The following is a 13,757-nucleotide window of genomic DNA, read 5'->3' on the forward strand; positions in this document are numbered from 1 at the left end:
TGGGGTCTGGGTTGTCAGAAAGTCTTGAAGACGTCTATAAAACGTCTTTTGGTAAAAGTCTTAAAAACGTCTTTAAAAAAGATAACTTTGAGATGTCTCTAAAAGCCACTTCGACCAAAATCCGTTTGACTTAATCGTTGATTAGTCCATTGGAAATGACCAATCGCATTTGCTCATTAAGTCGATTAACAAATGCGGTCATTTCCAGATCGTGCAACGATTAAAGTCAATCGGAGTTTGGTCGAAGTGGCCCTTAAACTCGCGTGCTGTCTGATGGGTTTCTTCGAATTAATATTCATAATCCAGCAATACTGTATAAAAGGGTCAACTGGTGCTACAAATCGGACTCGGTCTTTATTACGCAGCAATCGCTGTAAAAATTACAAATGCATATAACGCTGTAAAAAATCCGCTAAGGATGGACATGCGGGGAATACAAATTAAAGATTTCGGGTGTCGTAAAACGGGCGCGAGGTATCGCGGTTACGAGAATCTATTAAAATTCTTGAAAGAACGAAACAGATATATATGTGTCGCGACCCTTTCGTTCGCGATAAACGCGCTTTTAGTCGATCGTATACGAATTCGGAATTCTGATCGGTCGTTTTTCTTCGCCTGACAATATATAAGCTCTTCTCGCTGATGATATCTTCGAGATAACGATCGCTTTCGCGGACGAGAGATTTCGATCTTGATCGAGTGATCGTATCAGAAATCCACTCGTTCGCACATCCTTCGCGTGATTCGACATTTTTTTCAGTGCCAGCTTTATCTGCGTCTTCCGCAGGACTAATTCGATTAAATCATCTCGGATGCGGGCACGTGTGTGACGCGGATGAGGCGAGGCCGGAACTAGCGGAAGCGACGGCGGCGTCGTATTTTTTCGTCAACGCGACGGGCAGCACGTACGGTTCGTTCGAGACTTCCGCGTTTCGCTCCTGCATATTTATAGAAGCGACCACGATGGCGTATGGCGGAGGATCCTCGAGGAATTTATTTTCGCCGGGTGGATCGACGGTTCTTGACGTTTGATGACCAGGTGTTCCGGATGTTCCCTGTACGGTCATCACAGACGCGTAAGACGGCGGTAAATCTGGAGTCGAGCGCATCGCGAACGCCAGCGGTCCCGCCTGCAAAGCACAAATTTAACTCCTTGCACTTTGGGATTGTTGGAGATGTTGTGTCTTTTAACATGTACACGAGGAGGAATATTACAGCGAAACTTAAAGCTCGACCAATTACAGCGTAAACGTTAATTGTTAAAAATATACATTGAGCTGTTATATATTTCCGTATAGTACGGTTCAAAGCGCTTACATTTTTACAATGCGCATTTAGCGAAGGTACATAATTGGATGTCAATTTTTATAAATACAACTCCAATTTCAACATTTTACAACGAGACATCGCGAGACACTTTTTACACGTCTAATTCTATGCCGAAATATTTTCTCCATGTACGATTTGCGCCAGCAGATCTGCGCGAGATATCGTTCGAAAATAATAAATCGGAGAAAGGTATGTATACCTGTCCGCGATTGGCAGTAATGTCCGAGATAGTCCGAATCGCCGCTCTTTGCTGCTCGATCAGAATTCTCGCCTGAGTTCTCTTCACGGTGTAGACGGTGTAGCCGCAAACGAAGAAGAAGAGCAGCGTCAATATTACCAGAACGATCCACATGTGCTGCCATTGCAGTAATATCGAGGCTATCATCGCCGTCGTCACCCACGCGACCAGGATGGTGGCCAGCATGCGGCCGGAGCAATCCGCATCCTGAATAATTTGCATTACAGATTCGATACACAGCTTCCGAGTCGCGCGGAGAATTTCACCCCGTCTAAGACGGAAAACGCGGGTTCGAAGCGTCGAGCTTTTTATTCCCTCGAAACTACGCCGTTCTGCGACTTTTCTAACGTCGCAACGATCGACAATGCGCGGATTTAAACAAAGAGTACGAGACCTCTCGATAGCGATCGGCGAACGAACGCAGATAAGATTACAGGCGTAAAATTATCGAATATTACATTATTGATGATCGCGCCGGGCAAATATTAATTATCAGCAAGGCGGTATACGTACCAACAGGATCAGAAAAAACATCCTGGATTATATATGAAACAGAGTCGGAGAGAGGCAAATTTCCTCCTCGCGGTCGTTATCGATCTACCGACTTATCAAGCGTACACTACTTTATTTGCGATGATAAACGATCCCCGCGAGCTGATGCATAAAAGTGCCGCCTTTTCACATCTCATTCGTATATAGTATCTTCTTCGACGTGAGTATATTTTTAGAAAAACGACTCGATCATATCGGGGCAATAATACATCAACGGTCGACAATGAAATCGAATTTTTGTGTACCGATGAACCTATCGATTCGCGAACAATCGTGGATCGTTCGAAGCGAGGTGTTCACATTGTTTAACGTCGCACTAACGTTGCGCAACGGATCGAGGATGCACTTGAGCGCAAAGTACGTAAACCTCGTGTCAACCCATCGTTTACCCAGACGCTTCTGTTCCGAGCGACGCTGAAAATTCGTTCCGAGTTCGGAGCAAGATACGTGTAAGTACCCGATAAGAAATCCAACTCGGTTCTTGACGCATCAAATTCCTGCAGCTTGCGCGACGCATGCAAATCGGCGGGCTAACCGCTTGCGAGCGATAAAGAAATACTGGAAAATGGCGACAAAACGAATAAATATATTTGCCACTCGGTCGCGTACCTCGTATGTCGATCAATACGTTTAAAAACTCGCGATTGTCACTTTCGATACGTTCGATTCGACGATCGCCCGGAGCGTGTCGTGCCGAAGCCGAGGGACGCTCGATCGCGTTTGTCACCGTGAAACCGCAACTTTAAATGGAATTGTTCGAGCAGTTTCGATCGCTTTATCAGTCGGTCGTGTTGCAACGTTGAAAACTGGAAAACAATTAGCTTCCACCTTTACGACGGCTTTACGATAACTACGCGATAAGCGAATGAAGACCCCCTCAATGCCACTCAGGATAGTTATCACCTATATATCTATAGCGATGACGCGCACCATTTTGACATAGATAACGACGATGATATGCATAATTAGTTGTAAAATATGAAAAGGTTTCTCTTCGTGACATATATATAGTGTCTTCTTTATATATGTATGTAGAAAGCACTATCAAATATATGTTAATTATTATTCAGTGAGATGTATAGTATCGCCAAGGAGCTAATTATATTAACAACGATTGTATATAGATGTGTTATTGTTGTTAATATTATGTAATATTACGTAATATGTATATGATATATACACTGTCGTTCAAAAGTTTGGAAGCACTTCTTAAGAAAAACAATAGTGATGCCAATATCTTTAAAGAAAAATTTCACATATGTGAAACTTTACTGTGTGTTTTAAATATTGAACACAGTATTATTTCTAATCATTTTCCAAGGAAAAAGTTCATTTAAAAAATTTTATTGGCACCACTGTTGTTTTTCTTAAAATAAGGTAGTGCATCCAAACTTTTGAACGGTAGTGTATATGATACACATATGATGACGTAATTGTGATGCGTCTGCGGGTCATACGTTTCGTCAAAGATCGTGTCGATTAAAATTTATAGCAGCAGGTACAATGTAATTTTCGCTATTCGTTTATATATTCTACATTGCGAGATATTTTACAATGCCGATATGTGAATGTCGGTCGGTGTTTCGGAGCTGTCCGTATTGGGAAAGAAGTTCGCATATACTATTATTTATGGTAAGTTGCGCGATATCAGCGTAACGCAGTTTCCTTATCTTATGTTCACAAGTACGGTAATGCCCAAAGAGCCAGCTTGAAAGTTTGCCTTTAAAAACGACAGAACGAACGAGAGACGTTGCTTTTATTCAACGCGTCATCCGTTCGACATTAACTTCGTTGAGAAAGGATACATTGAAATATTTTTCATATACACAATGTACGTGCGTGTGGACTGAACGCGTAATCCTAACAGATTAATTCTACGAAATGTACAAAAAGAAAATTCAACGCTCGGTTACATATCACACAAATTGATCGTATTAAAAAGAATGCGTATAATGTCAATCAGGGTCCAAATAAAGTATTGATACTCGATAAAAGTTTGCGTTTAATATTCGCTGGCGATCGCGCTAATTGTCATATTTTGCTCGTACATGAAACAAGAAATCTAATAATAATAAATGATTATGATTATTTGGACCGCGATTAAGATCTTCCTCTTTCGTACCGTCTTTCTTTTTTCTTCTGTTCTTCAGTCTGTTATTTTTATGCGTTTAACCACTTTCTAAATATACCATAAAAGTGATAAGATCCATGCCAATGTCGCGTGGGTCCGTTTGTGACATATATTAACGTGCCGCGAACGATATCGCGAGATATCGCGCTAATTTCTTATCTCTAAGTGAAGACCATGGAAAAACTAATACGTAAAATATAACTCTAAGCAAAATTGTTTACAAATTTTCTACATACCAAGTACACGTCCTACCTTCGTTGTTCAAAAGGAGCGAGCCGCGACAGATCGTGCAATGTCGCGTTAGATCTCCCGACTAATAGAGAACGAGTGGTTTGAGCAATTGTCGAGCAAATCTCGAGAATCAGTTATTTTCCTCGGTCGTACAAAAATTTGTGGATGTCGAATAGAAGGAACAGGATCGAATTAATGGCATTCGGTTGGAAGATAGTTGGGCCTCCGTTTAGGGCAGTAATCGCGGATTGAAACGTCCCATGTGAAGTATTATGCCGGAAGGATTGTGCCGGACGAAGTATAAGAAGGGCCTGTCGAGCTTCAATCTCGGTCTCTCCAACGATCCGGAGAGCTGCCTCTCCTCCCTGTAGAATCCGTACAGATCCGTGAGCGATTGGTCCGCGTAGGAATCCCCATTGTCCTCTTGCGACAGCGCGCGGTATCTCGACGTATCCTCCTCGGTAACGTTTCCGGAATTGTCGTCCTCCATTCGTCGTCCAACGTTTCTCCTTAATGGACTCGCGGGATACGTTTCTACGTGATGTCGTCCGCTGAGAATATTCTCGTCGCCACAGGTGCTGAACAAATTCATCTGCGAAGAAAATTCACGAGTATAAGTATAGCGTTTTCGCGCGTATCGAGCGTATCGAGCAGATGGATGTATATCTTGCCTGTAACACGTCGGCTAAGTGAAGACGGTGACCTACGCCATTGATGCCCTTAAAGTCGGCGTTGCCCGAGAAGAGCTCGTCGAGGCCCATCCTCTTCAAGGCGGCGGTCGCGTTGACCACGGACCTGTGACTGAACTTGGGCACCTGCAGCTCGAGACCGTGTCGCGATATCAGAACCTTGAGCAGCTTGTTCCAGGCGCCGTCGCGGAACGCGCTTCTGACGAGGCGCTGCTCGAGACGATCCAGGTTGTCGCCGGGCGCTGTGTGGCCCTGCTGACCCGGCAGCACAAAGATCGTCGAAACTAACTTGTCGCTGCCTCCGAGAGCGACCGCCGTAGCGTCGATGCTGGGCTCGTAGCCGGCCAGGACACCCGATCGCCAAGTCGTAGCCGGGACCGGGATGAGTTTCCTTTGTCGGACAGCCGGCGAGACGGCGAAGTACAGCTCGCCGTCCCTGCCGACGGAACTGGTCAGACTGCTGTTGCAATCGGTCTGGAACACGTTGGCGGAGAGCGCCGCCAAGGGTGATCTGAGCGGCACCGTGTTCGTCTTGACGAAGTCCTTGATTCGGCCACCGGTCTGCTTCCTGACCAGCAGATTCGTTCTCCTGCGCACGAGATCGCTGATGGTGGCGAAGTTCACCTCGGTCACGAGACCCTCGTAGAATTGCTGCGCCTGCTCTTTGTAGAAGGGCATGAGTTTCCTGACCTTCATTTTATCGGCGAACAGCTCACGGACGAAGGCGGCGTTCGCGATGCCCTGGCCACGGACCAGGCCCACCGCGTCGGTTATGTTCTGGAAAACCAGGTGCGGATTGAACGTGGCCACGTCGTCCAGACCGAGGACCTCGTTCATCTGATCGGACGTCGGGCCGCGTGCGCCCAGGAAGATCATCGCCAGCAAGCTGGTCATGCCGAACGGCGATAGCGCCAGCGATCTCGCGGTGCTCAGACCCTTGTTGGTGGCCACCCAGAAATTGAAGGCCAGCTCGTTGCACAGCTTGGCGAAATTCACAATATCGGCGCTCGTGTGTCTTACGGTGATGTCCAAGCCAATTGCGCTCTGAGACGCGTCCAGCGGTAGGAGGGATGACTGCGTCGGGAATTGCTGCTGATCTTGCTGATGCGCCGCCGCTTCGGCTCCTGGAGAACGAACCAGAGTGCTCTCACTCGAGGTGGAAGGCGATGACAACGGCGACGACGTCTGAGCGTTATTGACCGGTTTCCTCAACGGCTTCGGCGGTTTCGGAGGCTTCGGAAGCTTCGACACGGTCGGCGGGGCCTGTTGCGATATGAGCGTCCACTTGTCCTCCGCGATTACGTCTGCGTCAGTCTTTGTAACGTCGGACTTCTCCGACGGTCTATGACCGACCGCGGGCTTCGACGTCTGACGGACCGGAGCACTCGAGGGTGGCGTCGACGCCTGCAAGCGTGTCACGTCCGGCTTCGGCGAACTCTCGGAATGTTTCAAAGACGCGATCTTGTTCTCCGTGCTATTATCCGAATGTCCGTCGCTCTTTATTGACGTCGATACGATCTGCGCAACACTCTGATTTGACGTATTATTGACAGGGTTGTCAGGCCGGGGAATATCCCCTTTGTTCCCGCTTGCGTTGCCCGTCGATTCCTGTGTTACAACCTTGATCGAGCTATCGGTGTGTTCTTGGATCAATTGAGGAGAAGAGTCATTGTTATTCTCGTCCTTTTTATTCTGCGTGTCATCTACGTCTTTGTAGCCAACTGTGCTGGTAACGCGATTTGGATGCTGCGAAAATGCAGAATCGGTAGAATTTTGATTCGACTCGCTAGCGCTGTCAGACGTAACGTTCGAAACGGAGGCATCCGCTGTTAGGTTACTATACGCGGGTGAGCTGTACAACTCGGAGGTGGAATCATTGACGAAGGGAATCGCTACGGTCTCCTTCGTCACTGACGAAGTATCCGCGAACGAACCATTCTTTTCGCCTAACGCCTCTATTTTCGGACTGCTCTCCGCCTGTCCCGAGTTTCCGGTATCATTCGCGACTATCACGGATACCTGAGAAAATTCTGGACTTTGGTCCGTCCTCACAATGGGCGCTTCTGTGGTTTTCACCTCCTCCTTGATTTCCGTTTTCTTCTGGTTGCTGCTCGCACCAAGCGTCGTTTTATTGACGCCTGGCGAACGAGTCGTTGTCGTCTGCTCAGGATTTAAGGTGATGATTCTCACGGTCGTTGCGCTCTGCCCAACACCGTTCTTTGCTTCATCATTGACGGTTGTGAATTTATTTGCCGGCGATGATAAAGGTGCTTTCGTAGAATTGTCGAATCTCTCGTTACTACTCGACAATTTAATCGGTTCTAAAGTATCATTCGACTCTTTCGTCCGCGTCAATGCGCCGTAAATTAATGTACCGTTTCGAGTCGGGTCCGTTAGTGTCTCTTGCGTCGACTGCGTAACGTTTCTTTCCTTCTGATCGTTCAGATCAAGTCCCACGATCTCCTCGTATATTTTAGTGACATTTTCGATAGATTCTTGGGTAAGCTTCGTGTATTCGTCCGATTTGTTCTCAACCGTTCGATCGCTGTTAATTTTGTCGGTCGACACGCCCGACGTGCTTGTTGCAAATCCGGCAATGAGGCCGCTCGCTAAACCGCTAGCCGCGAGATTCGATGCGTTGCTGGGTAAACCGATCGGCTCGATCGCGGGGATGTTGGACGGTAGCGGCGCGATGCTCAATACTTGATCGATCGCGGACACCGGATCGCTCAGGTTCAAGCTCGCGAGAGCGTTGTCAAAGTATTCGTTGGTCGTCATAGGCTTAATCGAAGATAGACTCGTGTCGGTCGATGCGATTGTCGATTGGGTTTTGGCTGCATTAGGCGCTATAGACATAGAGGTCTTTTCGGAAGGTGCGATTCTGTCGGCGGTACTCTCGGGAGCCGCGGAACTTTCGGTCTGGCTCGCCGGCGGAGCCGCGACCGTAGCGTGCAACTTCTCGAGTTGAAGCTGCACGAACGAAGGTGCCGTTGATCCGGAAATCGTTGCGGTCGATTTGAGCCCAGCTGGCGTCGTGGCTGAATTACTGATCACTACTCTATTATTCGTCGCTCCGATCTTGGTCGAAGCTGTTGATGTCGTCGCCGTAATCTGGGAGCTCGCGGGAACACCGATCGTGCTTGATTCCCCGCCCACCGCGTTGAGAGGCCGATAGATGACGGAATGTTCAACGAGCTCGGGAGTTGCGTCTCGTGACGGGATCTCCGTGGTAACTGTTACGTAGGTTTGCGTATTAACGACGGGCCTGAAATTCTCCTCTTTTACGACCGCGGTCTCGTTCGCCTCGGATACGTTGCGCCTCTGATCGTAATTAATATTCACGATCGGTATCTCGGGCCTTTCGTTCGACGTGGACGACAGGGACAAGACAGGTGGTTTCACTTCCGAAACTTGATTTATTACACTCGAGAAGGAGTCGATTAACTGCGTGGGTAACGGTTCTAGCGGCGGCGAGGATTGAATCTCGGTCGGCAGAGGATTAAGATAATTCTCCCCGTATGTCGACGTAACCGGGCCCGACGACTCTTTCGTAACCGTTGAGAAGCCCTCGCCGAGATAATGATCCGAGATGAGCGTGTGCAACGACGTCGGGACGGTCGTGGCCTTGATTCTCGTAATAACGGAAGCGAGCGTGGACGGTGAGCGCGGCGTGGTTTCGTTGGAGCCCTCCTCAGGTTTCGAAGACGCATGGGAAATCGGCACCGGGGTGGCGAGGGTATCGGTTTGTGGGATTACCTTATCGTCATTGTACGTCCCGCTCGCTTGAGATCCTTTCGTAACGCCAGACGCGAACGAGGAATCGTCAGATACCTTCGTATTGTTCTTGCTCTGTACGAGAACGTAACTCGCGTTCGAGGGAGAGATCTTGTCGGTCGCGCTCGTCGACTCGCCGGACCCGCCTTGCGTCACTGTCTTCTTCGTGACGGAGGAATGTATCGATACGCCCGGCGTGGTCGTCGAATAGGTCGCCGCGGCTTCCATCCCTTGGCTTCCTACCTTGATGTTGCTCGTGGTCGTCTGCTTCGTAATACTTACGGGATACATGTCTAGACTCGTCAGCTGCGGGAACGTTATGCCTTCGGGCACTTCGGACAGAGTCAATTCGACGTACTGTTCCGTTTGACTTCCCTCGGTCTGAGCGGACGGCTGGGTGATCGCCGAACTCGCGGCACTGGTACCAGCTGTAGACGGGAGATCGGTCTGGCCTCCCTTGATCGCGACACTCTCGACCGGAATCACGCTGATTATCTGGAAGATGGGGCTCTGGGTAACGGCGGATTGCAACGTGGACAACTTGTGTTCCGTCAGGGTGATGACCGGAACCGGGATCATCGGTTTCTCGGTCGCTGCCGTTTGCTGCGATGAGTGATGGCCATGCTGAGGTTTCCCCTGCGCGTTATTGGTAAAGCCGGCGTACGCGTTCGTCTGAACGTCCGACGTCGCCGGTTTTTTCGTCGGATGTCTCGACGTCGACTCAACTTCCGTCCTCTCCGTCGTAATCTTGTGCGACAGTTGGCTGGATTCGCCGTTCGGGGAGATCGCGGCCGTCTCGCCGGATAGAATCGAAGGTAGAATGTTGCTCCATTCGACGTTCGCGTGTTCCGGAATCTTCGGTATCGAACCCGTTAAGGTCGGTGGCTTATCGAGTGCGCTCTTCAGCACGTTCTGTACCTTCTGTACCACATCCATGACCTAAAATGCGACGGATGGAATGTATTAAATCCGTAAACGAAAAGACGTGACAGCTCCGTTAGCTCCTACCTCGTACGTTCTCGCTCGCTTCTTGTATATATCTAAATATAATCTAACAGTTTTTAGAAATCTATACGATCGATGTTAGACAGAGCAGTTGCGAAAATATTACGACGCTTAGAGCACGCGGTTTTTTTTCATCCCGATTTAGGATTAATTAATTATAAAAATTATTATTTAATTAATGTTTTTAGATGATTTTTTTTTTTCGCTCGATCTAATTGTCAAACGTATATCATATCAATTTCATAATTTGCTTTCATTCATTTGCGGCAATATCCAAAGTATTCTAATTTAGACGTAATAAATATTATAGTATTCTGTATTAGTCGCGCTATTAGCCATCTATGGTTACGAGACAAAAGACGCGAAACAAGTGAAACGGGGAACCGACCTTTTTGCCGCCCGTCAGGACATCGTCGGCTTTTTGAGGCTCCTGTCTGTCCATCGCGACGTGATCCGCCCCACCTGCCGCGATGAGACCTTGAATTTCCTGAGCGGTCATCTGCCGCGTAATCATATCGCCCTTGTCGTCGTAGGTATAAAACTGAAACTTGTCGGGCCGCAAAAGTCCGGCCGGGGAAGCGACCAGTTTGTGGCCGGACTGCGTCTCGTTTTTGCCGTTCGTTGAATGACGCGCGCGTCCATCGTGGTCCTGACGGATAATTGTTGAGGTGGCCGCGCTGTAAAACGTATCGAAAGCGTCGTCCAGAATATTATCGGGGTAAAGTAACCCTTTTGCCACTTCGGTGTTAAATCTCAATCTACGAATATACGTAAATTGAACGCGACGCGTAACGTCGATACGTAACGTACGTGCAAGGCGGATCGGAGTATTCGTTCGTTTCTCACGTGGAGAACACTTCTCTTACGCGTCTCGGCGAACCTGCCGCGGAATTTAAATCGGCCCGATATAGAGTTACGACAGAGTGTATCACTGTGGAATCTACATCGAACTGATAAGAACGGAGGTTCAATGCGGACGCGCAATTTCTCTAATTAGAGAAGCTCGTTAAGAGCGGCGAGGACCGTTTGGCGGCACGAAAACTAAGCCGCGCGATCTCTATAATAAGAGCCGACCGTGTTTTTCGTCTTTCTCCTCTTCCGCATTCTCCGTCCTGTCTTTCCCACGCGAGGCGCGATTCCTATCTGGATCTACTTGTTCGTATTATCTCATGCCGCTATAACTCGTCCGCGTTAATGGAATCGCGTTGATTACGTTGGATGCATTGTTACGCCGATCCGCGCACCCCCCGCTCTAATTCTACATTTCCCGTACAAATTTACACGTTTAACGTAAATTTTACATGTTTACGTGCACGACGCGCAATTCATTGCGCACAAGTTAATTGGGGATCTCCCGCGTGATACTGACCTAGGATCGAACGCGTTCGCAGACACGTGTGAACGTTCGTTGTGAGCCGGTAGAGCCGCGCCTAACTGCAGGCTCGTCCAGGACACGATTAGTGCCGGCAGGAGCCAGCGCAATCGCTGCGACAACATGATAATTCTCGATTCTCTGAAAACCCAAAGATATTCCGAAGTTGAGGATTCGTTTTCTCGTTTTCTGAATTTTTCTGGTATCTAAAAACGCGCGCTCTCGTAATACTAAAACCTTTAAAATAAGAACATTTATCAAAACATGATCTTCGATAAATCATGGAGAGAGAAAAAAGAAAGAGTGAATCTAAAGGAAATAAAATGTTCGCGCGCGTTACCAATTAAGAATACCATACGTAGACGAGCTAGCCGAATAACGCGACACGGCAGCGTGAGAAGAAAAAGAAACGCGAGGGGAAGGAAAGAGAGATAGGTCACCGAACCTTGCAATTTCTTGCTGGTTGTCGTTACATATCGCTAACCGGTTTTTCGTCGCCCAATTACGTTCCGATCGCCTCGCGTCGCGCCTAAATCTAAAGGGGATGACCGTCGGCGCGGAGTTGATCGATCAGCGCACAAAACCCGGCGGGTCTAATCGTCTATTCTCTCTTTCCTTTTCCTCCCACATCCGTGTTCGCGGATCATCGCGAAATATACGCGTGTACGTCGACAGGCTGTCGCGCGATTTCGCAGATTGCACTCACACTTTGCAGGCGAAGGTAGACTCCCTGGAAATGTCATTTAATCCCGTCGAGAAGGGACGCGGATCCACGTCGATAACCCGGTGACTAGCCGCTCGACACTCGCGATACTCGCGATAAAAAGAAAAAAAAAACGTTCGACGTCTATCCCTTTTCCCCCCTTTTTCTGCTTCTTCGCGTTTGCCTTCTCTCTCTCTCTCTCTCTCTCTCTCTCTCTCTCTCTCTCGCTTCCCTTCTTCCCTTCTTCGTTAAGGGATCAAGGACGTTTAGCAGTTGAGACGATTTTGCGGTCGACCTTGCTGTCAGACTCGCCGGTGTAGCGACCTCGGCGATGATTACGGAGCACGTTTCGCGAAACTCCTCCCTTTTCTTTTCCGCGGGGCCCTTTCTTCGCGCGCGTCCTCCGTTCCCCCTTTATATATCCGCTCCGCTTCGCGCTTGACACGACTCCGGGCGGGCCCTCTTCCTTACGCCGCTCGTCCGCTCCGCTTCTTCTGCCGTCTTGTACCCTGGATAAACACGTACTGCAAGGTAGGATCCTTGGCTAGTACGAGCGCAGCGGAACAAGAGGCGGAGGAGATATAAGGAGGAGGGGGAGACCGCGCTCCTGGAGGGTAAGACAGAGAAAGGACTCGGGGGGGGCCTCCTCTCGCCTCTCTCGCGAGAGAGAGACGTCGCCGTCGCCGTCGGATGGACGGACGGAGCGGATTACGCGGAAACAGGTGACCGCGCGTGCACGTACGCGCGCGCATTCTTTCTATATCGAGCGCGGATCGCCTGCGACTCCGAGAGGGTACAATGGCCAATTAGAACCATGTCAGAATTTCATCGCGGGATCGGATCGGATCGGACCGGGATTTTTCCTCGGGTTTATCTCTCGTCCCACACCCCCCCCCCCCCCTCTACATCGTCGCTCAACGTGTCACCGCTCACGAATCGCGCTCGAGGATCGCGCCAGCGGGGGCAAGAGGGGGGCCCGCAAATAATTTTTCTCAAACGACAAACGTACGCGCGTAAGCCAGGCCGACGATTCACGCCGATTAACGGTACATCGACCGAATGAGTCGCGTACGTGACGTATGAAATTGTGAAAGAACCGCCGTCGGGCCCCGCGGGGTCGAGGAGAGAGCGTCGCAAAAACGTCGGATTTCGGGGAAAATCTCTCTCGGAGACGCGAGATTCGACGCTGAATTATCCTGGCAGCATCGAGGCGGCGCGAAGCGCTCGAGCGTACCTATGTCCTTTATCGAGGCTGCGGTCCACTTGACGCTAGAAATGTTTTGGAGCGTTCTTCTTCTCCTTCTTTCTTCATTGAAAGAAAAGAGAAGAGGAATGCTTCGAAGCGTTTGTAGCGTCAAATGGACCGCAGCCCGAGTCGCGCGCGACTCATTCTTCCTCGCGCGACTCATTCATAAGCGAATCAATTCAATCGCCGTCCGGTGGCGGCTCGCCGGAATAAATTTTGGACGTGTCCCATTGGGACACGGGCCCCCCCCTCTCCCCCCGACTCTTGTTAGGATTTGGAGAATTGGGGAGAGCTCATTACGGGGCGACGATGAAATTCTTTCCTCGAGAGACCCCCGTTCGATCGCCAGGCCAGAGGCCAAGCCAGGCCGACACCGCGAAAACCGATAGATTTAGGTTCGATAACGATCGGGGAGACGGACGGGCTCGCGCGAGAAACCCGTTTTCTCGCTTATTCGCGCGGCTATACGTCTGCTCCGAGTTTTCTG

General features: G+C 49.3%; 2 protein-coding genes across 3 annotated transcripts; both read right to left on the bottom strand.

Moving 5' to 3' along the window:
• Positions 1-335: 335 nt before the first annotated feature.
• LOC143895263 (uncharacterized) lies at positions 336-2,876 on the bottom strand. Its single transcript, XM_077402289.1, has 2 exons — positions 1,529-2,876; positions 336-1,130 (listed from the first exon to the last, which is right to left on the bottom strand). Exons 1-2 carry the CDS (start codon positions 1,787-1,789, stop codon positions 804-806), a joined length of 588 nt encoding a protein of 195 aa, XP_077258415.1. The 5' UTR covers positions 1,790-2,876; the 3' UTR covers positions 336-803.
• Positions 2,285-12,152, bottom strand: LOC143895257 (uncharacterized). 2 transcript variants are annotated; one of them, XR_013256260.1, is made up of 6 exons: positions 12,028-12,152; positions 11,319-11,462; positions 10,338-10,626; positions 5,153-9,883; positions 2,729-5,073; positions 2,285-2,677 (listed from the first exon to the last, which is right to left on the bottom strand). XR_013256260.1 is itself a non-coding variant. In XM_077402277.1 (5 exons), the coding sequence occupies exons 2-5, from the start codon at positions 11,444-11,446 to the stop codon at positions 4,711-4,713; spliced, it is 5,511 nt and encodes a 1,836-aa protein (XP_077258403.1). In that variant the 5' UTR covers positions 11,447-11,462; positions 12,028-12,152; the 3' UTR covers positions 2,285-4,710. The 2 variants fall into 2 exon arrangements, 1 of the variants encoding a protein (XP_077258403.1); XM_077402277.1 differs by having other exon boundaries at positions 2,285-5,073.
• Between the last annotated feature and the right edge of the window lie 1,605 nt (positions 12,153-13,757).

Source organism: Temnothorax americanus, unplaced genomic scaffold (assembly GCF_048541705.1).
Source record: "Temnothorax americanus isolate GAGA-0224 unplaced genomic scaffold, ASM4854170v1 Scaffold15, whole genome shotgun sequence".
Taxonomy (NCBI): Eukaryota; Metazoa; Arthropoda; class Insecta; order Hymenoptera; family Formicidae; genus Temnothorax; species Temnothorax americanus.

Bases quoted from the DNA above. Each gene is read 5' to 3' on its own strand.
- LOC143895263 (XM_077402289.1), bottom strand. From the start codon at position 1,789: ATGCAAATTATTCAGGATGCGGATTGCTCCGGCCGCATGCTGGCCACC. The intron at 1,131-1,528 runs GTATACATACCT...TGTGCTTTGCAG, and splicing joins TTACTGCCAATCGCGGACAG to GCGGGACCGCTGGCGTTCGC.
- LOC143895257 (XM_077402277.1), bottom strand. From the start codon at position 11,446: ATGTTGTCGCAGCGATTGCGCTGGCTCCTGCCGGCACTAATCGTGTCC. The intron at 9,884-10,337 runs GTCGGTTCCCCG...GTCGCATTTTAG, and splicing joins TCCTGACGGGCGGCAAAAAG to GTCATGGATGTGGTACAGAA. The intron at 5,074-5,152 runs GCAAGATATACA...TTTTCTTCGCAG, and splicing joins ACTTAGCCGACGTGTTACAG to ATGAATTTGTTCAGCACCTG.